Source organism: Triturus cristatus, chromosome 7 (genome assembly GCF_964204655.1).
Source record: "Triturus cristatus chromosome 7, aTriCri1.1, whole genome shotgun sequence".
Taxonomy (NCBI): domain Eukaryota; kingdom Metazoa; phylum Chordata; class Amphibia; order Caudata; family Salamandridae; genus Triturus; species Triturus cristatus.
Genome location: NC_140590.1, coordinates 748,582,773 through 748,608,054, shown reverse-complemented (window position 1 = coordinate 748,608,054; position 25,282 = coordinate 748,582,773). Strand labels below are relative to the sequence as shown.

Genomic DNA, 25,282 nt, shown 5'->3' with positions numbered 1-25,282 from the left:
AACGTAACCGGTACTCATGTAAAGCACTCCAATACCTTCGGGTCTAGTTCGCACTATATAAATCTGCATTAAAAAAAAGAGGATGGCGAACTTTACTTAACAAGCAAAGAAGTACACACTGTGACCATTGTTAAAAGTGGTGCTATAACATCTACGACCCCGGCAGCCTTTACAGACAACTAAACTTTGCATTTATGGACTTGCACTTTCACCTATGACATGAGAATTATACAATGAAGTATCGTAGCATTCATGTTACTTTTGGCTAAAGCTCCAGAACTGGCTTTGAGTTTAACACGTGACATGGAGTCAGCCATGTGCAGGCTGGGAGACAAATATGTAAATGAGGGATAAAGCTAGGTGAAATATATTTAATCCTTGCTTCGTACCTTGTAATCCATTTGCTCTGAGCAATTGAAGACGTACACCATAATTCCTAGAGCTCTTCCCAAATCTTTGGTGGTTTCTGTTTTGCCAGTACCCGCTGGCCCTGCAGGAGCTCCTCCCATGATGAGGTGAAGTGACTGAGTGAGCGTGATGTAGCATCTACAACAAAAGACAGTGTTAATTTAAGACATGAATATATTTGAGCAACGTTCTTACTTGAAAGCATGAAGCACACAGCTGCCAAATAACTCCATGTCCTTATAATGTAAAAGTAAGGGTTGTAGCGCATTAGGTACTGATGTTGGGGGAACATAGCTGTAAAAAGAAGGAAAGGGGGTGCTCTATTCAGTCACTGATTAAATATTACTTGCAGTGTCTACTGATACCTGGACATACTTCTAGTTCCAGCACTATTTCTTCTTTTAAAATGATTCCCTATTATTTATATAATTTACTCGATTTGATTAATTCAGTGCTTGTATTTATTTTTACATTCAAATGTATACATTTGGATTACTCCTTTCAAGTATTCTGCCGCTACCACCTGATTAGTTTCACGATTTGCTTTAACAACAATTAATTACTAAAATATAGGACCTACCCATTATTTAGAAAAATTGAAAAAGGTCTATATCATAGTTTGAGGGGTGTGGCCAAGTTGGTGGTTTGATCGGACGCACAGATTGGTGTTCCGAGCGAGGCCCAACATAATCCTGGTTGTTCCTGTTGTCCCCAGCTCCCCCGAACTGCACGTCTGCTCGCGGATACCCTGTTGCCACTACCCGCCCGGATTAAAGGTGTCGGAGGTCAAGTGGAGACGGGCGGGTGCTGCGCACCTAGAGCCACAAAGGTGAGGAGGCCAAGAGCAGGGATGGGAGTCATGGAGAGCGCAGCCTAGCGTAGGTAACGGGTGTGACTATGGGCTGCATGCCATGGGGAGTGTAATCGGCGGGCCTCCCTCCTTCTCATGACAATACACTGAGAATCCTGGTCTGGAGAACCAGCCTGACATACTGGCGTGGAGGCCCCTCCTTCCTACACCTGGTAAGCATGTGGTCGTGGACCTGGGCCTTGTGCACACTGCCGCTGGGGACCACCCAGCTGCCGTGTGGACAGCACTAGATTCCTGGGCAATAAAGCACTGGAGAGCCTGGAGGAGAGCCCTCTCCCCGATAATGCGCTGGGCATCAGGGAGCACTGAAACTTGAGATTCTTGGAGCTAGACCCGAACCCTTTCCAGTGTTGCATGCTCTTGGAGAGATACTGCTGTAGCAGGATACTGTGACCTAGCTTGGCTGGGTGCTCCGGAGACTTACGGTGGGGAGGGGTTGTTGCTGCTGTGGAAAGGGTGATTAGGGCCTGTCGCGGTGCAGGGCAGGCCTTGACATGCCCTGATCATCTTTATTGGTGGAACCAGACTCTAAGTTAGCATCGTTTCTTGGCTCATTCTGTAGGCCCTGAGAGCTAGCAGCCGGACTGAGAATGTGAAATCGAAATCATCAAAGATGCTCCTCAGCTCTTCTCATGAGGGGTGACTCATCCAGTAGGGAAAGAGTCAGTTTGGTTTGTTCTTGCAGCAAGGGGTGCAGTACCCCAAGTATATGCTCCTTGCAGCTCCAGTGGGTCCCGGGCCTCAAGACCTGGTGCAGAGGCCGAGCTGACCCTCCAGAGCTCGTGTCTTCTCAGCTGGCTCCTGAAGACGTCAGTTGGGCTAGGGAGCTGAACGATGCTCGACCAGACTTTGCTGTTTTGTAGAACTGCGACTGCAGGGAGATAGTGCTTTTGTCTCCACAAAGCAACAAGACTACCGGGAGGATGGTGATTGTTGAGTTCAATGGCTGCAGGCATGAGTTTTTGCCGGAAGTCCACCACGAGGTCTGTAGTTCTCGGTCCAACAGCGTTTCTTCATTCGTATTTTTCTTGTGTCAGTGGAATCTATATTCAGGGTCTGGGAATGCCACATTAATTCTACATTTAGGGTTGTTTACAAGGGATTAACAGGTAGTGGGCAATGTGCCCCTTACCTGGGGTGTCTACAGCTCTACTATGGACAGCTAGCTTAGGCCATTGTTGACCACACTAAAGGTTGGTAGGTTTCAGGGGATCCCTCTAAGGGGTCCTCTGTGTGCAAGTATTAATAAATCTGACACTGGAATGAGTGCAGGTTTATCAAGCTGGGACATTTGATACAAAATATCCCATAGTACATTGAAGCCATCACGGAGCTGGGGAACTCGTAATAACGAGTGTCCATCCCATCCACTCTTCATGGATTCCATGTTCAGTTGCAATACCCAAGAGTCAATAAGAATATTGCAGGGGCATATCTACTCAGGCAGATATGTCTTCACAGGGGATATAGTGCACCCTGCCTTAGGGCTAGAAGACCTGCCAGAGGGGTATCTTACCTATATCTAACACAGGGGTGTGTGCAATGTCTACTTTTCGGTTTTGTCTGCACCAAGGTAAGCAGTCAGCAATGGCAGGGTGCATAGCCTTTGTAAGGGGACCCTAGGGAGGCACAATCCGTGCTGCTCTTAAGTGCAAATGCCTTACGTGCCATGTATACCATTTACTAGGGGCTTACAAGGGCCACTGAAGGTGTGGCAACTATGGAACAAAAGGTATAGTTTGGGGAAATAGATTCTGGAACAGGGTCCTGGTTGGGAGGGGACCTGTGTACTTCTAGTCGAAATTACATCATTTTCCAGGCAAAAAGTTGGGGCTAACCATGTTCAAAAGCAGCCCTTTCCTACAGAATTACCAAAGGTAAGTAACTTGTTCATCTGATAGAGACATCTAACTGCTGAATTCTTACCTTTCAAGAGATAACCATTCAATACCATCCCTGTAAGAGGGACTGCAGACAAATTTAGACCAGAAAGGTCTGCAAGACAGAACTGCCAAAGAGGCCTTCCCTGCAGACCTGATCATCGAGGCAGTAATGCTTGGTAAACGTGTGCAGGGATGCCTATGTTGCTTCCTGACAAATGCCAAGGACAGGAACTCCACATTGCAACGCTCTGAAAGCAGCATTAGCTCTGGTGTAATGAGGTCTTAAGCCTTTAGGAGGCTCTTGCTTCTCCAGATCGTAGCAAATGTTGATACAGAGTGTAGGAGGCTGGCTCTGTATATAGTGTCTACCTAAGATGAGCCACTGTGCACTGAGTCCAGGCAACCCTTAGTGATAGTGATCTGATAGAGACGTCTAGCCACAGATTCCTTAACTTAGTGTTGCAGGGATTCTGCGTATGCACAGAACTATGTGCAGGAAACCAGGACCTCAGAGAATTGTGGTGTACCAGAAACTCCCCTCAGAACCAAGAACCCCATATCCGGCTAGCTTAGTGTCCCATTCGTTAGCCTAGATCTAGCTAGGCGGTCCCAATGTATAGACAACCCAGAACATGCAACTTAGATATTTCTCAGGAGTGGTGGGAATCCGAAATACCTGTTTGTACTTATTTAGCAGTCCACAACAGAATAATACAGACACGGTAAAGTTTAAAGAGTTTATTTTATAAACCTCGTGTCCTAAGATGCAGTACTTTGGCTAACACTAGCAGACAAATGGTTAAGATCAGAACCATCAGCATTGTTACAATACCATACACAATGAAAGGAGCAATCATAATAATAATGACAGTGGTAAGCAGCCACACTCCTTTCTCTAGTAACTAATAGGTTTATTATACTAATAGAAGGTCTCTTAGGCTAACAGGGGGAACCCCATACCGTATAGATCAGCTTAGTAGAATCACATCACACGATCAGCTAGCCTCTCTCATGCATCAGCTCTTCTGTTCGAATGAATCTAAAACATTCTGTCTTGTAATATTAAAGGCACTTGTCCTTCAGATATTGGCAGCTGCATGCATGATATGTCTAAAAAGTGGTACGATCAATCTAAACACAACACTCTGCACCGTCTAGTGTCCTAGACTTGTTCTTTACATGATGTACAGACGAAGGTCGCAGCACACTGTTAAGAATGTTAAACAATAAACTGTTATCCTGTAAGGCAAAGTCGAGTAAGCATTTCTAAAATGAATAACATATAACAACAGTGTCGTGTGCAAAGCAGCAGAAACAGCAAGCTGGCTTTCCTAACAGTTGTCTCGGTTATGCTAACTTAGTGTTGTAAATAGGGAGTGGCCAACCCATACTACACCCCCCCTTGATCGAATAACTAACCACTAGGGACGCACTTATCAAGAACGCAGAGTTCAAGTGATATAGAACAGAACCAAGGGCATGAACTATAAGTCCATATAAGGTAAGTGTAAAGTTCGAGAAAAAAAGAAGAAAAAAATCGTGTAAAAAATAAATATGATGTCCCAGAGAAAAAACCATTAAAAAAAAATTTCGATAAAAAAATTGACATCTCTGGATGCATCCTGTCTTGACTACGTGAAACAGTCAATCCATCAAGGTATATGCACCATAAGTTGCAACAGCTTCCAAGAGGAAATCATTGGAGCGTTCCGCAAAAGTATCTGCCATCCAATTTAGTAAGGGAAAGGAACACACGTGTTCTTCAATTATCGGAGCATCCAGCACCATAACAGGACAACTGTCAGCATCCTCGAGATAACTTCGTTCAAGGAATTCAATAGCGGCCTCTCCGATATCCCAGTTACCAAGGACTCCTTGTGTAGCACCCAAAGCCATGAACCCAATTCCAGAACAAGCAAACTCATGATCCAGTAATGGACACATTAGTTCATCAAAATCCGGGTCAGGTGACACCAAGTTTGACAGACACAAGTCCAGAGCCCATTGGAAGGGACAATCTAGGCAATAAAAGACGGGCTGCACACAGGTAAAATAAGCAAAAAGGAATGACAATCCATACTTGACGCTTAAGGTCGCCAGAGGTAAAGTGCCGTAGTAATCAAGCATCTGGCTACGAAGATGGAGCAGGCGGAGCATTCTGTCTTGTAACCCCAGGCGTGCAGCCATAACGTAATGCGCAGATCAACAAGGGGATCCCGGCCCCAAGAGCGAAGAGCAAGGAAAACCCTCCGAAGACACTTGAAAAAATAGAATGTAAAAACGCGGGGATCACACCAAAAATGGTTTGGAAAGATGTCACGAGGCCTGAGCCGACAATTTTAAAAAAATGAACAAGGCCAGTCGTAGACGAAGCATTAAAGATAGTCTGTGGGGACGCATTTCTCTACTTGCCTTGTGCTGGGAGGAACGGCTGATTGCTTGTCCTTGTGCTGACCTCGCCTCTCCAAGGCGTCGCTTTGAACTGCCGGCAAATCGCGAGGGGAACGGATCTTCACTGAAGGAAAACGCGGAGCCCCTGAGCCTACAACCCCCAGAAGCCTTCGCGCTACCGTCGCGCCTGATGACAGCAGAGTGCAGGAAGCCCTCATAAGCGCGGGGCGCCTCCCGCAGCGCGGGACGCATTTCTCTACTTGCCTTGTGCTGGGAGGAACGGCTGATTGCTTGTCCTTGTGCTGACCTCTCCTCTCCAAGGCGCCGCTTTGAACTGCCGCCAAATCGCGAGGGGAACGGATCTTCACTGAAGGAAAACGCGGAGCCCCTGAGCCTACAACCCCCAGAAGCCTTCGCGCTACCGTCGCGCCTGATGACAGCAGAGTGCAGGAAGCCCTCATAAGCGCGGGGCGCCTCCCGCAGCGCGGGACGCGCGCGGGCTCGCCTGTCATCGCCAGGAAGAGGCAGGGCTGGGCCTCCCCTCTTAGATTTGGATTTCATCTTTCAAGGTACTGTGACTAACGCGGGGCTTGTCATCCCCAATTGCTGTGACTCTGGGAATGTGTTCCATTGGTGTATTAAACTCGCTGAAGGCGTATGCCTGTTTTACATACCAAATTGCTATTGTAGAGTACGTCTCGTGAAATTGTTGAGTTCTACATTTGCATACTCGGGTGTAATCATACATTTATTATTATGGTTATATAAATGTTTTATATCCTTTGTATGCATTAGTTTTATATTATTTCTTTCCATCATAGTCTAATATCTCAACGTAGTATCTTGATCCCTATTCTAACTACAGGTTGGGTAATGGCGGGGAAGGGTAAACGTCCGGGGTGGGGGGGGGGACTGTTAGCGGCACGCTAGACCAGTTCATAACGCGTGCTGTCTCAGTCTTAGAGCATGAAATCGCCATAACTGAGCGGCGACTTTCCACGGAACCAGCGCTGATAAGACGCTCATCTATTGGACCTCTAGTACTAGCTAAATCCCCTATTAGACCAGTCGGGCTTGAGGTGGATAATTCCTCTCAGTTCGAGGACCTTGAGACAAGTCCCATTATGAATCAGAATAGCATAAGGATTTCTGAGGCCTCCGGTGAGGTCGCTTTTGTAAATGTAAATCCCACAAGACCCGATGTAATATATCCCCAGACACGGGCTAGCAAGAAACCTAAAAGTACGACTAACCCTAAAAGGAAAAGAGTCGAGGATACCCAAGGTGGGAGGCAGCCGAAACTTTCTAAAAAGATCGCCAATCCAAATAATGTTTCCTGCATTTCATCTGTGAGGGACTGTGAAACAAATGGCGTGGGTAAAAAGAACTCCCTTGACCAGCTACAACCTGGTGAGCTGATCATTCAAATTGAACAGATGGTACGTTCACTTTTACTCCCCTTGGTTGAGAGGGTTAAACTGATTGATACAAAAGTTGAACGCCTCGAGCAGACGATGCTTGATAATTTCTGCTCTTTAAAAAATGTCATCAAACTTGTTACACGAGAGAGAGCTAATTCTAACTCTAACCAAATAGTTATGTCAGCACCCACAACAAACGGCACAAATATCCCTGTTGTCGATCCCGCTGTAACCACCAGAGATAGATCAGGGTCTGACCCTCCTTTTGTCCCGGCTAACATTAGCCATACCAAGCTACGGACAAGTTTCACTAGAAGTAAATATGGGGGTAATGACACTGTGGAGAATCCTAATAGGGCAAACAGGGGTATGAAGGCAGGATCCAGTAGCATTACTCACACCGATCCTGCGAAACCTGTAAATGCTCACATTCATCTTCCCCCAGCTTCTTTTCCTTACGTAGCAGTATTAACTGGCGTTCCGGAATTAAAAGATGGCAAGTCTGAATCTTACCCTGAACTTAAAAATAAAGTGACCTTCTGGCTAAATAAAAACAGACCCATCTGTGCTGGTCTGAATGGGAAGATCGTATTTGCCAGAAGGGTCTGCTGGGTCGGAACAAGACCAAAAGATGTTGAGGGTGATTCTATTGTTGTAAATTTTCAAGATAGACGCATAGCGCGTCTCATCTGTGATGATTCACTCTCTGGGGGCCAGCCGGGGATAGGGGTGCGCGACCTGGGTTATTTTTATAATTCAGCCATCTACCATGCTGAAAGATCTTCCCATCATTGGGGAGTGTCGAGAACGTTGCCTGAGACCATTATTCCCCATCTCGATTATTACAATCCCAATCACAACCTAGGCTATTTTGATTGACCGGAATCCCAGTCCTCAAGGGAAGTTATGGCAGAGGGAGTTGTTCCTGCGGATAAAAGGGTTGAAGCTGGGTCCCCCTTACCTGGGACGCCAAACCAAGTCAGGCACTCCCTCTTGCAAACACATTTAGAGCATTCAAATCATTATGATGAAAGCCCTAATATTACCTGCCAGATCAATTTGCCGGGAATAGGGGTGGGTTCAATGATTTCGTGGAATGTTGCCGGTCTGAAGACAAAAATGGACTCCCCAGAGTGGGTTCAATTTATTGGTAATTTTGATGTCTGTCTCCTTCAGGAGACTTGGTCCTGTGAACCTCAGCTTCTCCCGGGTTTGTTGAACTTCCACGTTCCCGCATCCAAGGGACCCAAAGGGCGTCCTATGGGCGGTTTAACAAAATGGGCTCGCCAAGAATTATTCTTGGTGGCCAATGAAATTAATACAGGGTCTCCAGACATTCAATTAGTCAGATTATCCTTGGGCCCAGTGGGTGACGTGGATATTTATAACTTGTACCTGAGAGGGACCAACGGGACGAAGTCCAGGACCCTGGTCACATTAGACTCCCTCATTGCCCAGCACTCAAGTGAAAGGGGAGTGCTTGCTGCGGGGGATCTGAATGTGACCTTTGAACCACTTCTAAACTCAGACTTTTGTTGGGGACTTGACCCTGAGGAAGATCAGCTATGGGGTATCCCTGGTGTTGACATGGTCCCAATAAAACGATGGTCCGACGTTGCAGTGCAGGTCAATGCCCTCTGTTACGAAAGAGGTTTGAGGGCTTTGAATGGAAGAACCCCAGGGGACAAGGAAGGGGCCAACACCTTTGACAATGGCCGTCACAGGAGTAGAATTGACTATGTCCTCTGTAGCACGAGGTTATGGCAATTTGTAAAAGATATGGTAGTTGAACCCAGACCAGAAAGTGACCATAACCCGCTATGTGTAACGCATTGCTGGTGGAAAAACGGCAATGCTAAAGCAGCGGAGGCGATATCTGTGCCACCTGAAGTATTCCCCTCTAACGATATGCGTAGGCTTAAGTGGAGTGTGGTTAAGACTAATGAAAAGGCAATTGATAGCATCGATATTCTGCTGTCTAAAGTTGTACTGGAGTTTGAAAATTGCAGGTACACTGACTCAGGTATCCTGCCAATCACTGGTCTCCACGAAACATTTTTTGAGGGATTACGCCGGTTTTTTCTTAAACCAGCTAGGAAAGGTAATCGACTCCCCCCAAAGCGACTACGGTGGTATGATAATGATTGCAAGAGTGCCAGAACTAATCTTATTACAGCCCTCTCCAGTGGCAGTATTGATCACGTGAGGGAAGCTCGCCAATTATATAAGAAATGTATAGGCCTGGCTAAAAAGAATTGGGACGAGCTATACTGGTCTGACCTAAAGGATGCGAGTGATGCTAGGGACACACGACTATTCTTGAATACTATTAAGTGGGGTAGGGGAGGGTTACCTGACAGACCCTTAAACCATGTTTCACAAGAAGAGTGGGTAAATTATTTCAGACCCCAATATGCATGTGACCCCCAGATAAACCCTGCAGGGGAGGTATCCCTTGCTTTTTTCACTAGTGGTCCTTTTAGTACCAAAGATACCCTAATGGCTTTGGGATCTGTAGCAGCTGGACGAGCTCCAGGACCCGATGGGATTCCATCTGATCTCTTTCTTCACAACAAAAAGTCCTGGAGCAAATACATCACCCTATTGGCAAATGCCATTGCTGTTGGTGCCCCAGTTCCCAAATCCTGGGGGGGGGCTGTCATAATCCCCGTGTCTAAGAAGGGTGACAGAACCCTCCCTGGGAATTACCGACCAATTAGCCTAATTGATACAATTCAGAAGGTCATAGGGAGGATGATACTGAACCAGTTGTTAACGTGGGCTGATGATAACATGATTCTGTCTCTCTTCCAAGCTGGTTTCTGCAAAGCAACCAGCACATTGGACCAGGTCTTTCGTTTTGTGCAACTCCACTGGAAAGTAGTTACTCTGGGGAAAGGCAGTCTCTATGTAGCCTTTGTAAACCTAAGAGCTTCCTTTGACTTTGTCCCTCGCAATCGGTTGTGGGTAGTCCTTGAAAAACTAGGGCTCCCAGTAGAAATTTTGACCTTGATAAAGAGGCTCCATGAGTCCAATTTTGCTAAAATCCAGTGGGGAGGAGTGGGCGAAGTCACCCTAGAGTTCCCGGTTGAACGGGGTGTGCGGCAAGGCTGCACTATGGCTCCTACCCTTTTTTCCCTATATATTAACGGGATTGCCCAATCTATGCTTAACGCCATCACTGATGCCCCAAAGCTTGCTGGAGTTACTACTCCGATATTAATGTTTGCTGATGGTACGTTAATCGTATCAAAAACTCCAAGTGGCTTGCAGAGAGCTTTATTAGTCTTTGAGGATTTTTGCCTTGGTCATGGTTTGGAGGTGAACGTGGCCAAGACGAAACTTATGGCCTTCAATCCGCATCCAAGCTGTAGAGGGAGAAAGTTCTTTCTGGATGGGCACCCAATAGAAATGGTCTCCAACTTTGTTTATTTGGGCATACATATAACTAGTAGTAATAAATGGGATAAGCATATAGAGGTAGCCGCCCTGAAGCTTAGGCAAATCTCGGGAATATTAACGAGCGAGCATAAAAAATCCTTCACTAAGCCCGTAAAACCTGTGCTCCAAGTTTATGAGGCAAAGGCCCTGGGTTCAGTTTTGTATGGGGCAGAACTATGGGGGTTTAATCGTCTGGATCCTTTAACTTCAGCCGAAAATTCATTCCTCCGTAGTATAACAAGCCTCCCCCAGAGTTCCCCCATGGTTCCTGTAAGGTATGAGCTTGGTAGGAAGGCCATTGCGGATATTGCTAGACTTCGCCCGGTTTTATACTGGCGAAGGCTCTGGACTACTCCCGAGCTCTCCCTGTATGCCAAAGGGCTTATGGATGTCATAGATCTAGATGTTTTTCACAAGATCGAATGGCTGAGGCAGCTCCACCAGACCTTGACAGTTATGGGTATGGTGGGGTTATGGAGCGATCCAGCAACTGCACAGTTTCCCACAAAGAAAATTATAAAAGCTATTTACTGGGAACGAGTCGACCACCAGGTGTGGAGCAGAGCAAACCCTAATGGAATGGCTGGTCGCTACTTAGAGATGAAGTTTACGCCCGTCCTCGAACCCTACTGGGACTTGATCACGAAACCCAGAGACAGGAAGCTCTTCTTCCAGCTTAGAGCAGGTTCTTTACCACTTAAGTCCCTTACAGGCAGGTGGTCCAGTCCTCGAGAGGAAACTTGTCCTGCCTGTGGGTTACAGGCAGAATCTATTGCCCATTTCCTGTTTGTCTGCCCAGTGCTAGCTATTCCTAGACGAGTGTGGTTGTCACCACTGTGTAGAAATTTGGGCACCAGGAGTAGTGCTGTTGCTCTAAGAATTTTATGCACCAGCACTTCCCCAACTATTTCTATACCAATAGCCAAATTCTTGGGTTGGGCATGGACCCTAAGGGTGAAAGCCTGTGCTAAACACCAGAAAACTTCCCTCCATACAACCCATATTGTTGTCACTTAGTGTGAAATTTCATTAATTGATTCTCCATAACACTGTAGTTGATGGGGGTTAATTAATTAAGTATTGTTGATTTGGTTGTCATTTTGACTAGTTTAATGCTTTTTAATTTTTTTTAAACCTATTTATTGATGGATTCAAAAAACTTTTTAATGTATTTTATATGTAAATGTCTGGATTTATGTTTGTGTCTTTCATGATTTTTTCTAAATCGAATAAAGACTAATGATGATGATGATGATGATAGTCTGTATCAACGTTCCAAAATGTAGGGGGTGGTCAGTATTTAAAAGAGCTTGTACTTCAGTGCGTGTGTTTGCTATGTGAAGAAGAAATGTTTCACGGGACGAAGTCAAAGAAACTTCTTTTTGAGACAAAAGAGCTCTTATTCTACTCATCCTGTTGAACTCTGCGTTCAAGGTTGGAATCGCCAGCCAGATGGATATATCGAGCCTGCTGTGCGGGGGTGGGAAAAGGACGTTATTACAGCAAACCACCCTTTGTGAAACGGTGACTATGTAAGGAATACCCACTAGCATCCCACAGCAAGCTTCATTATTTAAAAGCAAATAACTACCGTTGGCAAGCAGCTTAAAAGAAGACGTTATAACTGGCATTGGAATACCTCGTAGGACACAAGCTAAATTAGGAGCGTGTATATTGCAAGCGCCATGTAATTGTATATGTCTACAAACCACAGAATGATCAGGAGCGGAAGTGCATTCTTCACCTTTTAAGTAAACCTCCTTGCCATCCCTCACGCATCTATATGTGAAAGGAAGTGACCAAACTTCGTGCAGGAAGGCATTACCAAGCTGTTCATATCTGCCAATGGCATAATGCTTCATGCACGAACTGAACTTAAACCGTGAAAAAGGCAACGTGATCAAACCGTGTACAAACCACACAGCCGAATTCAATTCAGCAACAGAAAAAGGTAAAGGTTCTAGTTTTTCAATGTGTAGTAATGCGTAAGTCGCGTCTTTCATGGACATGAACTGCTGTTTTTCGGTCAAATTAAAAGGAAGGAATAACGAAGACGTATTCATGTAATCCCAAAGGACTTTCCCTGCTTTTAACGTTTGCAAGGTCCATGCAAACTGCATAATTGAACGCAACTGATTCTGACCATGATATAACACAGACACTTCCTCTTGCACAATGTCTACGACAGATGAAACAATATTATCTAACGTATAAATTCTAGAAGACAAGGTGTTAATACTATTATCTATAACAGCCAATACTTTCTCCATATTGGCCTGGTCAATAGCACGTAGCCTGGAAGCAGCTTCAATTTGCGACAACTTCCAAACTTCATTGTAAATAGCATAAACCCATCTCTTGGACCTGCCACTCGCAGGACCCTTAATAAAATCATTTAAATCTACTTTGTCATTTAACCGTGATAAATGAAGCTTAACTGAAGCTAATGTGGAATGTTGCAACCATGACTGGCATAACTTACCTACCGAGTAGGTAGTTACCGTGTGTGACGATGGGAAACGAGGGTCTACTCTAAGCTGTGTATACCCTGGTGTCAAATCCAGACACCGTCGTTGACAGGAATCTGAACCCGTCTGCCATACCAACCATCCTTCAGGGTCTATTGCTGAAATATTGAAGGTGGTGTTGGAGACGAGGGACTGCAACATAATAAGGGACAGATCTGTGCGAGTCGTCCAATTAGGATAAGCACTCAGATCCGGGATTGTGGGGGAATTCAATTTTTTAGATATAGCCAATCCAAAACAGGTGGTCTGAAAAATAGTTGAATTTAAAAATAACATATGATTTGGGATAAGACAGGCACGATGCAAAGCTTCTGTTCCTTGTACCTGCCACGGTTTAATTCCCCAAACCGATTTAAGATCGACAGTAGCTTTCCAGAGGTCATAACCTCCAATAGCCAATTCATCCATAAAGGATTTGGAATATAATAATTTGGTGTGTGTCAGTCTAACCTTAGAAGCTGGTTCCACTTCTACCTTAAAATAAAAAGATGCAGGGTGAGACACACTAAAATCCGAAAAGTTTGTGATTTTTTTCACTAAAGTGGCAGAGCTGCCAGGCATAGGGACAGGACAATGTTCCCACTGAGTGAAATTAACAAAATTTCGAAAGGTATTTGCTCTGTGTAGGAAATGTGTGCCATAATGTTGATAGCAAAATTGTTCATCGTAATTTGCAGTATTTAAATACAAATCATCAGCATCAAATGCAGCATAATATTTTAAATCAGAAAACAGTGCTTCTATCGCTTGCACATCCCAATCATCTGATCGGATGTTCTGTTTAACTACATCACCCATAGAAACACGAAAAACAGTGGGCACATTAATCACTTCGGTGGGACCATGAATTTGAAAGTTCACAGCATCCCAAGCAATTCCATCACGTACAGGCCAGGCGGTGATGTTCACAAAAGTCTGGTCCCTTTTCATGATGTGTGATGAGGAATGGGTGGCTAAAGTTCCATCAATTAAGTGAATTGTAGATCGTTCATTCAGGTAGTGTCCATTGATCAATTTAAAAAACACTACCACAAAGCCAATGGACATGAACAAAAAAATACTTATTAGCACCAGCCAGATGTAAGTCCAAGGTGCAACCAAAAAATGTCTCTTGAACCAGGCAAAAAATTTAGAAATTTTGGAAGGGGCAGTGGAAGTCAATGATTCAGTTTCAAAGGAAGAATTTGACTGGGCAATTGTTGTTGAATGTAATAGAGGCAAAGGTACTTCTGTTGGATAAGCATACTCAGGATCATCAGGTAAACCACCAGCATTAGATGGCATAGAGGGAGCAGCAACTGCAAGCTCAACGGAAACTTCAGGCAAGATGTTAGAGGGTGGTACCACAACAGAGTTTCTCAGCATCGAAGGGCAAGAAACTGAAGGTGTCATACTATGGAGAATCGGCCACCCACTGTAGCTTGACATTGTCAATCGAGATGTACCTGTTATCCTTGCGACCAGGAAGTGGAGGTAAAATAACTGTACGCGTACCCAGGACTCCAAGCACCGGGACCGGTGCACGATAAGAGGGGCCGAACTCCTTCTTGTTCTCCACCTTCTCACGGACCAGGTCACCAACTCGAGGTAGCCAGCCGACTACCGGAATCTGGAGCGCAGCTTCTGATGTAGAGGGTACGTGTCCTTTCGCTAGAGTGTCTCTGGCTTCTTGTAGATTCTGCAATACAGCACAGTGGTCATCTAGGTCAAAAGGGGCGGCTGCTGCTGCCATGTCTAGACCATCAAGGTCCGGGACAAACATTCTCACTCCAAAGAACATCATGTACGGGGTCCTCCCACCCAGAGACCTTCTAGGGAGATTATTAAGTGCACGTTGTACGTCATACAAGTGGGAGAGCCAGTTCCGGCCTGTACCTAATACCCTCGCTGTCAAAGATTGCTTTAGGTCACGGTTCATCCGCTCCACAACACTGTTGCCCTCAGGCCGGTATGGAGACGAAAATTTGACTTAGACCCCCAGTTCTCTCATGGCCTCCTTGTACACCTTTGAGGCGAACGCAGGACCCTGATCAGAATGAAGGGTACCACATGCAAAACTCCCTATAAAGACATGCAAATCCTTGATGACAGTTCTGGCATCAGCACTCCTTTGTGGCCATACCCACAGGAAACGTGTGCACGAATCAACTGCAACCAAGATATATTTGTACGCAGTATCAGAGGTAATAGGACCGCAGTGATGTAAATAAACGCACGCAAGTGGTTGATTAGATATATGCAACTGTGTTTGTGGTGGACGCGCTGCAGAGGAAGGTTTAATCTGCAGGCAAATATCACAATTAAGAACGTATGCCCGCGCTTGTTTGTACAAACCGTACCACCAGTAACGTTGTTGCAAAAGAGATATAGTTGCCGACACTCCGGCATGCGCAGACGCAACACCCTCGTGGGCAGCTGATATCAGAGATGGTCTGCAGTCCGCGTTGGGAATCAATCTGTCACCAACGTCGTTAATCCTCACTAACGGGACGTTATCAGGACTTAAGCGATAATGGTATCGAGAAGGGAAACCCTTCGGAAAGTTTTTCCCAGTCTCAGAAGCGGCAATAGCTGCCAAGATGTCATCATCGATCTTACTTTTTGATCTTGTAACTGCTGCTACTAGATATGTCGCCACTGCTGTTTTTGCTGCCTCGTCAGCCAGACTGTTACCGACAGCATGGACGCCAACTCGTTGGTGACCAAGAGTGTGAATTACATTCACGAGTGGCAGCAGTTCTTTAAGTGCTGCCACTCGAACCCAAAGCGTTTTATGCTTTATTGTGCTACCTTTGGAATCATGGAAATCATTCTGAATCCAAGAATGTAGATTGTCATTGTAAGATTGAACACAATAGAACGAATCACACACCACAAGAGTGGGGATTCGAAGATCAGCGTACTCCAGCGCAAGCACCAGAGCACGAACTTCAGCCAACTGCGCGGTACAATCACCCAATGTCTGTGTATGCACAGCTTCAGATTGGAACTCTCCATTCACGAAGGTACCCACAACAATTGCGCAGGCAGCTGAATAGGCGTGCTTTGATCCAGTAGCGGGTTGCGCAGACCCATCAGTGTAAATGACACAACGGTACTCCTCAAGTGGGCGCAATGTCCAAGGAGTCGGATGAACGAATTCATAATCCAAGAACTCCTGAGACTGCAACGCCGCGTCAAAGATATATGTGACGTCTTGCGAAGCCAAGGGAGTTGCCCATTGTATCCACCTTGGATGCAAAGCCTTAGAATTTGGTACACTAGCCTTAGTGACTGCCTCGAGGGCAGGGTACGGTGTTACCACCAGCATGTGCTTTCCTTGTGATAGCACTCGTTCTTTCAGAATCGCCATCTGAACTGCTGTCAGTACTTTTTCGACAGCGGAAAAGCGCAGCTCAGCTGAAGTGTACAGATGAGATTTGTAAGCAATGGGAACGGTGTTGCCCTCATTGAACGTTAAGTACGTGAAACCCACTGGGCCTGGCACAATTCTAATGACCAGGTTAGTGTGGTTATCACGAGTTTGTAAGTATTTTGAAGCAAGAAGATCAGACTGCAAAGTTTGTAATGCAGCTGTATGCTCTGGCAGCCGGCATTATTTGGTAAAAGTAGGTTGCACCAAGGCATAAAGCGTCTTGATACGCTGGGCATAATCAGGAATGTAGGTACGACCGAAATTCAGAAAACCCAGCAATGATTGCAATTTCTTCAGCGTTGTAGGAGTACAAAAGCGAGCGCACTTCTCAAGGAAGTGCGGAGCCAAGCCGCGACCCTCACTGTTGAGTTCGTACCCCAAGAACAACACTGTGAGCTCGGCAATGTGGCACTTCGCAAAATTGCGAGCAAGGTGTGGAAGCAACTCGTCGTCTGTTAGATAGATGTCATCAACATACGAGTATGCATCCGGGTCCATATACTCTAGGAGCGAGACCACTCGAGCAGCAAAGACCCCAGGGCTGTACTTATAGCCCATCGGAAGCCTTTTAAACTTTCTTTGTTTACCGCCCGAGGTAAAAGCCGTCCACTCACTACTCTGAGGGGACAGGTTATGGCTGTAAAAGCCATTGGAAATGTCAAGTGTGGTTTTAAACCGTTTTCTCACAAGACTATCGACGAGAGCCGACCCGTGAGTATTCTGTACCGCGCACGTCCGGCAGTGAGAGTTTAAGTGCCGGTAATCCAAAACTAGGCGGTACGACCCGTTAGGCTTTGTCACAGTGAATAAAGGGTTATTCATAGGTGACACACAAGTTTCAATTACTCCCTGATATTCCAATTGTTCAAGGATAGTTGCGATGTGAGATCTAGCCTCGCGACGCATGGGATATTGGGGTTGAGGCTGGGGATCGGACCGCAACGGAATCGTATGATCGGGAGAAATTTTGTCCCAGCCCACTTAATTGCGATACAACGCAGGCGCTTGCGCCTGCGCCCACTCTCCGGCCAACCTGTTAGCATGTTCCATAGGCACTGTGTGCCCAAAGGCGGGGAGGATCACCACCTCCCCTCTAGGAACATCTAAAATGAAAGTCGGAGGCCAATCTTCCTCCGCTAACAGAATGTCATAAGTGGAGGACAAATTATGCCAAAAGACTACTCTAATTCTACGATGTATGTCACCCTCTATCTTAAGGATTATGTCAAACATCCATTCAGGGGGAGCTACGCGAGTATCAGCAGTTTCAACACTCACATATGTATCAGTTGCTGTCACCTCCAGATATGGATGCAGTGCTTGCCGCACTACTGTAACTTCCGCCGTGCTGTCTAACACCGTTAGAGCCCATGTCCGGTTCTGAAGCAGTGTCCGTACCATCTGAGGCATATCTCGCAGTTAGAGCAGCAACCTTCTTTTTCTGAAACGGAGGTCTTTGACGTGCAACGTCGTCCTGCTTGCTTTTTACGTCAGTCTGGCGGGGTTGCTCACGTCCTTGAGTACCCCTTCCTCTTCCACGGTCTCCGCCACCGGATTGTGAAGCCGATGTTTCTTGTGAAGAACAAGGAGAGCGTTCAGAAACCTGAAATCTATCAGGTGACTTAATATTAGCACGATCGCGCAAATCATATTTACGTTCAGTAGATGACTGAACTGGCGAAGCAGAACGCGACCTACGTTTCTGTTGCTGTTTTCCCTGTTTTTTGGTTCGCCAACTTTACTTCGGAAACTTGGGCTTTTCGTCTTTTGTAGACGAACTCATCTTAGTCTGCTGTACTACATCAGAAATCTATACGGTGGGTTTCACGCCTGAGGCGCTACGTCCCACCATTCTGTAGGCTTTTGCAATAATTTTTGCAACTTCCCTGGGCCTGTCGGCAGGAGCCACAAGTTCCAGCATATTGCCTACTTGGAACTGCAGAGCATCTCCATTTAGGTTCCCCATCACCATGGAAGAAACCACATCGAAGCTGTCGACAAGCCTCATTCCCAATTCAATGGCCGCCTCTGCACCATGATTTTCCTGAACCTTCTTGATGACAGAGGGTAGTACAGACATAGACGGAGTGCCGTAGCACTTCGAATAGGTCGCAGCAAAGACCGTGCCCCAATTGTTACAATCGACAATATCAGGCACCAGATCTTTCGGCAAAGTAATAGTGAGTATCCTGTGTTTATCCACAGGAGAAGTGTTTGGAAACACAGCTTCCAGTTGATCAAACTTTTCAGCAAGCCAGTAAGGAAATTCATCCTTACTTTGGGGGCGCTTGCCAACAACCGCATTAACCATCACTGGAGTAATGACCACGGCTCGGTGTTCATTCGTCTGACCCGCAACAGCAGGTACCCCCACCTGCACGTTGCGCGACACGTACTGCACCAAAGCCCTATGGACCGTAATCAGGGCAGTGTGTAGTACCCGTAAATCTGCCACCCCAACTGTCATGTAGTTGGGATGGGGTGTAAAACCGGCCAGCACCGGCCAATCAGCCCCTGCAATGGACAAAGGGCCAAGTCTTGGCGGTGCCACCGTATGGGGAAGGGCGCCATTAAACCAAATGGTATGCTGCCAGGCAGATATAGGTATTTCTAGTGTCCTATACGGAGCATAAGCTGCAGGTACTTGTGTGGCAGTGTAGGTGTGGAACGTATCATCGTCCGCATTCACCTCTGGAAAAGTCACCCAAGAGTAAAACAACTCATAAGGGTGTGCTGCGTCAGCAACTACCACAAAGACCACAGCCAGCCCGTCATCAGGCACCCCATACGTCCGCAAATGCTGACGTAGAGGAGCCCGACTATGTGCGGCTATATCGACCGCCATTAGGACACACTAAAGAATAACAACAAGTTCTACAGTAGCACTTGGGTTCAGTAAAAACTAATCTTTTTAATTGTCAAGCTTGAACGAACCTTTAGTCGAAACTCAGGTAGATTAAGCCGTCACTCTCGTTATCCGGAAACCAGAGTGAGGGCGTTGTGGACTAATAAAAGTACTAGTAAGGCGTATCAGAACTTAACCACGTTGGGCGCCATGTTGCAGGGATTCTGCGTATGCACAGAACTATGCGCAGGAAACCAGGACCTCAGAGAATTGTGGTGTACCAGAAACTCCCCTCAGAACCAAGAACCCCATATCCGGCTAGCTCAGTGTCTCATTCGTTAGCCTAGATCTAGCTAGGCGGTCCCAATGTATAGACAACCCAGAACATGCGACTTAGATATTTCTCAGGAGTGGTGGGAATCCGAAATACCTGTTTGTACTTATTTAGCAGTCCACAACAGAATAATACAGACACGGTAAAGTTTAAAGAGTTTATTTTATAAACCTCGTGTCCTAAGATGCAGTACTTTGGCTAACACTAGCAGACAAATGGTTAAGATCAGAACCATCAGCATTGTTACAATACCATACACAATGAAAGGAGCAATCATAATAATAATGACAGTGGTAAGCAGCCACACTCCTTTCTCTAGTAACTAATAGGTTTATTATACTAATAGAAGGTCTCTTAGGCTAACAGGGGGAACCCCATACCGTATAGATCAGCTTAGTAGAATCACATCACACGATCAGCTAGGCTCTCTCATGCATCAGCTCTTCTGTTCGAATGAATCTAAAACATTCTGTCTTGTAATATTAAAGGCACTTGTCCTTCAGATATTGGCAGCTGCATGCATGATATGTCTAAAAAGTGGTACGATCAATCTGAACACAACACTCTGCACCGTCTAGTGTCCTAGACTTGTTCTCTTTACATGATGTACAGACGAAGGTCGCAGCACACTGTTAAGAATGTTAAACAATAAACTGTTATCCTGTAAGGAAAAGTCGAGTAAGCATTTCTAAAATGAATAACATATAACAACAGTGTCGCGTGCAAAGCAGCAGAAACGGCAAGCTGGCTTTCCTAACAGTTGTCTCGGTTATGCTAACTTAGTGTTGTAAATAGGGAGTGGCCAACCCATACTACATTAGAATATCCCCAGGCGTCAGACTTGGATCCGGAAAACTTTCCGCAGAAGCACCTGTGTGTGCCAGAGGCGGCGCCGCACGGCGCTGCCCTGATGTTGTCCACGGGCGTGACTTCAGCGGAGCCATATCAGCGGAGCCATATATGCCCCTCCCAGTGCGCTAACGTCAGTTTACTCCTTTTCCGCGTCCCAACGCGGATCCTGTGAAACCAGCAGTTCCTTGGCCTGATTTTTAGGCCTTTTTCGACACCTTTGGTGTCGCCGGAACAGTGTGCAATGCCTTCGGGTTTTAAGGCTTGTGAAGCCTGTGCGCATCAAATGTCTGGCACTGACCCGCATCTCATCTGTATGTGGTGCCTCGGCGTGCACCACGACTCCAAAGAGTGCAACACCTGTCAGAGGATCAAGCCCAAGTCCCTCAGAGAGCGCCGTATGAAACTGCTGGCCGCATGGCTGTCCGGTCCAGCATCTTCGTGTTGCCGCTCTCCCCCTCTGGATCGGGCTCAGTCCAGAGGTCGTTCCCGCAAATGTCGTTCGAGGGCAGGTAAGCGCAAGCACAGGCGGCAAGCACGGAGGTCCTCCTCCCATTCGCTTACTGCTGGTGCCTGCTCCTCTCGCTCTATGCCAGGCAAGGGCGCCAGGCAGTCGCTTTCTCCATACCCTCCCTTTCAGGGGGTTGGATCGACGCGTGCCCAAATGGAGGCTTATTCTATTGCATTCCAGTCGTACTTTGGCTCCTCACCTCTCCCTGGAGTGCCTTCAGGTCCCAAACAGGTGGAGGGCACTCACGTCGGGTCCTTGCCGGCGGATTCTTCCTCGGCGCCGGCTATGTTCATCATCTCCGGTTCCGGAGACGATACGACGTTGACGGGTCACGGCCCAGTGGGTACTCCCAGTCGTCCGTCCAGCCCACCCCGTCAGTCTTTGCATAGCCCTGAGTGGCTCCCTGAGCTGACGTCTGAGGCGGCGCCGACCCCGATGCCCGGCTCGACGCACAGTTCGACCAAACGTGCACATTTTGCAGTGGGCTCGACGTCGGACGGCGTCCAGGTCGAGTCCCCTCTGGAGGTCATCGACGTCCAGATGACTCCACCCAGGTGTCAATCAACGCTGGTGACACCGTCCAAGCTTCCTCACGAGGTTGCTGCTCCTCCCGACTCCTCGGACGTCGCTGCGACCTCCACACGGTGCTGATCGACGCCGGTGCCGGCAACAACGCCTCCTTGTCAAGAGATTGACGCTTCTCTGAATTCCCTGGATCAGGGGTCCATGGTGCAAGTGCCTTGTGTTGCCTGGCCTTCGGGTCAGTCTCCAGCCCCTCCACTTTTGTTGTCCAGTGGACTACTTAGTTTCCAGCAGTCTCCTACCGACGGCTTATTATCGCCTACCAAATGGCAATTGAAGCTGGTGCTGCTTACGCACATGCTATTCACAGGGCGGCTGCTATTCTTGGTTTTCAGCCTCCTGTGGTCCCCCTGCTGTCTGAACCTTTAATGGATCTTGTCCATATGGAGCCTATTGAGGTGGAGCCTTTGCTGCCATTTGGCAGCTCTTTATTTGACATTTTGCATGGCACATGGGCAAGGCCCTCTTCGGGTGACCCTGTTGATCGGGCTATTGTTCGTAGGCACCGTCCTGCTCCGGGTGATCCACTCTGCCTGTCCACTCACCCTACGGCTCAGGGACCCGTTGTTCAGGTGGCCTTTAACTTGCAGTCTTCATCCGCCTTGCCATTATTACCTCCCACTAGGGAGTCTAGGTGGCTGGACGCGTGTGCTCGCCAACTTTTTGCCTCTATCAGTGCGGGTATCCGCGCATTGAATACTGTGTGTGTGTTTGTGTGTGTGTTCGCGCGTGCATCCTCGACCCTTTGGGACCTGGTCAAGAACCTTCTCCTATCTATTCCAGAGGAGCCGCAGTCACAGTTGCTTCGGCCTTTGCTTGATGGCAGGAGAATGGCGCATTTTTCTCTCCGTTCTTCCCTTGATGCCACTGACTCGTGGCACAAGCTCTTGCTCGATCTGTGGCTTTGTGCCGCCATGCACGGTTGCGTGACAGTCGTTTCCCAGATAATGTTCGGGATGCCCTCAGAGATCTACCGTTTAATGGACCTTTTTGATCCCCACGCGGATTCGGCAGTCTCCCGGCTCTTGTCCCGGTTGCCATAACTTTTGCATGATTCTGTGCCTTATGTTCCTACACCTCCATCACAAACGTTTTTTAGTAGGTTCACCAATTGCTGTCCACGGCTGTTCAGCCTTCTCTGATTTGTTAGATTTCAGCCGTATGGCTGGTTTAATCTTCTGTTCAGTCCTCTGACTGCGTGTTTTGCCCCAGCGGATCCTCTTATCAGGGGTTGACTCTTACCCTATGTGGGGTATATGCCGGTGCTGGGCGACTGCCTGCCTTAGTACGCTCCAATGGAGTATTCCTCGCGGACATCCTTTGGGGAGTCCCTCCCTGTCTTTTGTCCTGCGATCCTGTCCTGGCCTCTTTTCTCACCACTTCTCCTACAGCGTTTTTTTCCACATTCCCTGCTGCCCCGCACAGGTGTTTTCACACTTCTGCTTTGATCACACTGTGATTTTTCATGGGGCGTATTTCTTCGAAATACTTGCTTCTTGTGGTCTGGGGCACTTGCATTAATCCTGACTGTTTCCACTGTCGTGCCTCTAGCTTGCAAGGGAACGTGGTTCTTCCTTCATGCGGTGTCCGTGGTCACTGACCCGGTCTTCTTTTGCCACCACCTCTATGTGGTGCTCGGCTGCCTGGTCCCCTTTTTGGGCCGTTGCCCTCTTGATGTTGTGCGCATCTGAGCTGCTCACGCTGCCCTGCAGGAGGCCTTTCCTTTCTTCGTGTGGTTCCAACATCCACATGATGTGCTTAGGTGCCTTCCGGCATGCTTCGATGTCTTACAGTGTCGCTCCTACTTTGCCGCTAGGCTGTGTGCCATTGGCCCTTTTGCCGGTTGTAACAGACCGCCTATGTCTTGGCGTGTCTTCTATTTTACTACCGGCCTTCTGGCCATGGATTGGTCGCCTGCCAATGTCGTCACATGTGTCTAGCTGATGCAGTTTGAACAGTGCTTCTTCCGCTATTCTACATCCTGGGCTGGTATGCGTTTTCTGTCATACCGGTTGCCATCTCTCAGGGTTTTGCTTACAGGCGACACATTACATCTGGTGGATCTCTCAAATCCTAGGTCCAGTTCTACTTCTGGCGTTCATCAGTTTCCTGTTAACTCCAGCATATCTAATATGCGTTTTCTTTTTCCATACCCGCACTTGCCAGGCAGGAATCAGCCTTTTGCCTCCATTGCCCCCTGTATCTTGCAGGCGCAGGTTCAACAGTGTTTGTTTCCACTGTTTTGCCTGGTCGAACGGTAATCGCTTTTTGCTTTCTGTCGACACCTCAGATCCTACGGATCCCTCACGCCCTAGGCTTGGTTCCTCTTCCCTTTTCGGAGTTGTGAACTGTTGCTCTAGTACGCGCATTCTGGCTCTGGGCTTTCCCTCTCTCTACCCGTTATACACAAAACGGGTTTTTGTGCTGTTCTTGTCGGCTTGTGGTACCTTTGCCTTCCATTGTTCTCCGGTCTCTTCTGAGCTTCATGGTCTAGGAGTTAGCTGCGCTAACGTTACTGTCCCCACTGTGCTTCCTCACATGATTGACGGCACTGTTTTAGTCACATTAGTGACGGCCAAGTTCTTTCTAGAACTTGGTGAGGTTCAGTTGCAGACCCGCCTCCTCTATGGGTATGGCTTTGGTATCTATTCTAATTTAAGGAATCTGCGGCTAGACGTCTCTATCAGATGAACGAGTTACTTACCTTCAGTAACGATGTATCTAATAGAGACATAGTCTAGCCGCAGATTTCTTAACGCCCACCTGTCCTCCCCGTTCTGCAAGGACCTTTTCAATTTGGGCTTTCTACGCTCGCCTCCCTCCGGGTGGCTTGATACTTCTGCAGGGTGACGCTTTCACTGCACTCCCACACAGAATGCTTCATTCTGCTTTCATAGCTCTGCTCCGCCCATTTTCGTAATTGGACGGTTTGCTCATGTGTCATGTATCCTTTCCAACCCTGCATCCTGGGTTGTACAGTGTAGGTTCTATTTGTGTTTTTTTCCACCCCCGCTCTCCCTTTCTTTATTGCCTTGGGGTATCTTACCACCTTTGTGCTCCATTGGTTTGAGGTCTATTGGCTCTGCCACATTTTTTGAATCTCTTATTGGGGATCCGACGTCTCTTTCTGGTGACGTCTTGTGGTCAATTGTCCTAGCTCCTATGTTCCGGGCTTGTTGTCCTTCACGGTTATACATTAAGGTTGCGGACTTTCTGTTGTCTGCCATGATGTTGTTTACATCTTCAGTTACCTCCTAGGGTGGTTGGCCTTCACTTTTGCGGGGTTGCTTCTCAGAGTGGTGCTCTGCTCTTTCCCTTTACTAGTTTCCAATATACAGTGCTTGGCACTTTCCTTTATGGTGCTGTTTTTCATCATTCCATGTCTTTTCATCATTTTTGTACACTGTTCTCATATTCTGACAGTTTTTTGGTGGTGGCTCCGTATTGCGGCGCGGAAACGCTTCTCCGACGAAAACTGACGTCAGCGCGCCGGGAAGGGCATATATGGCTCCGCTGACATCACGTATGTGGACGACGTCAGTGCGGAGCCGTGCGGCGCCGCCCCCGGTGCACAGAAGTGCTGCTGCAGAAAGTTTTCCGGATCCAGTCTGGGGATATTCTAAGTTAAGGAATCTGCGGCTAGACTATGTCTCTACCAGATACATCATTACCGAAGATAAGTAACTCATTCTTTAGGTCCCTGAAAAACAGACCTCTCAAGGGGTAGCTCTGGAGAGCAGCTAAGGCTTATTCAGGAGGGTGTAAAGAGGTACATTTACCGCAATAGCCAGCCAGTAAGCTTT

The 25,282-nt window shown here is 47.2% G+C and overlaps 1 protein-coding gene across 2 annotated transcripts in view; it reads right to left on the bottom strand.

The window, feature by feature from the left end:
- DNAH17 (dynein axonemal heavy chain 17) overlaps window positions 1–25,282 on the bottom strand; it is a 14,992,541-nt gene that overhangs the window by 9,011,231 nt on the left and 5,956,028 nt on the right. For both annotated transcript variants that reach the window (XM_085617470.1, XM_085617471.1), the window contains one exon: window positions 390–546. In XM_085617470.1, coding sequence (XP_085473596.1) covers window positions 390–546 — 157 coding nt within the window. The remainder of the gene's footprint in view (window positions 1–389; window positions 547–25,282) is intronic.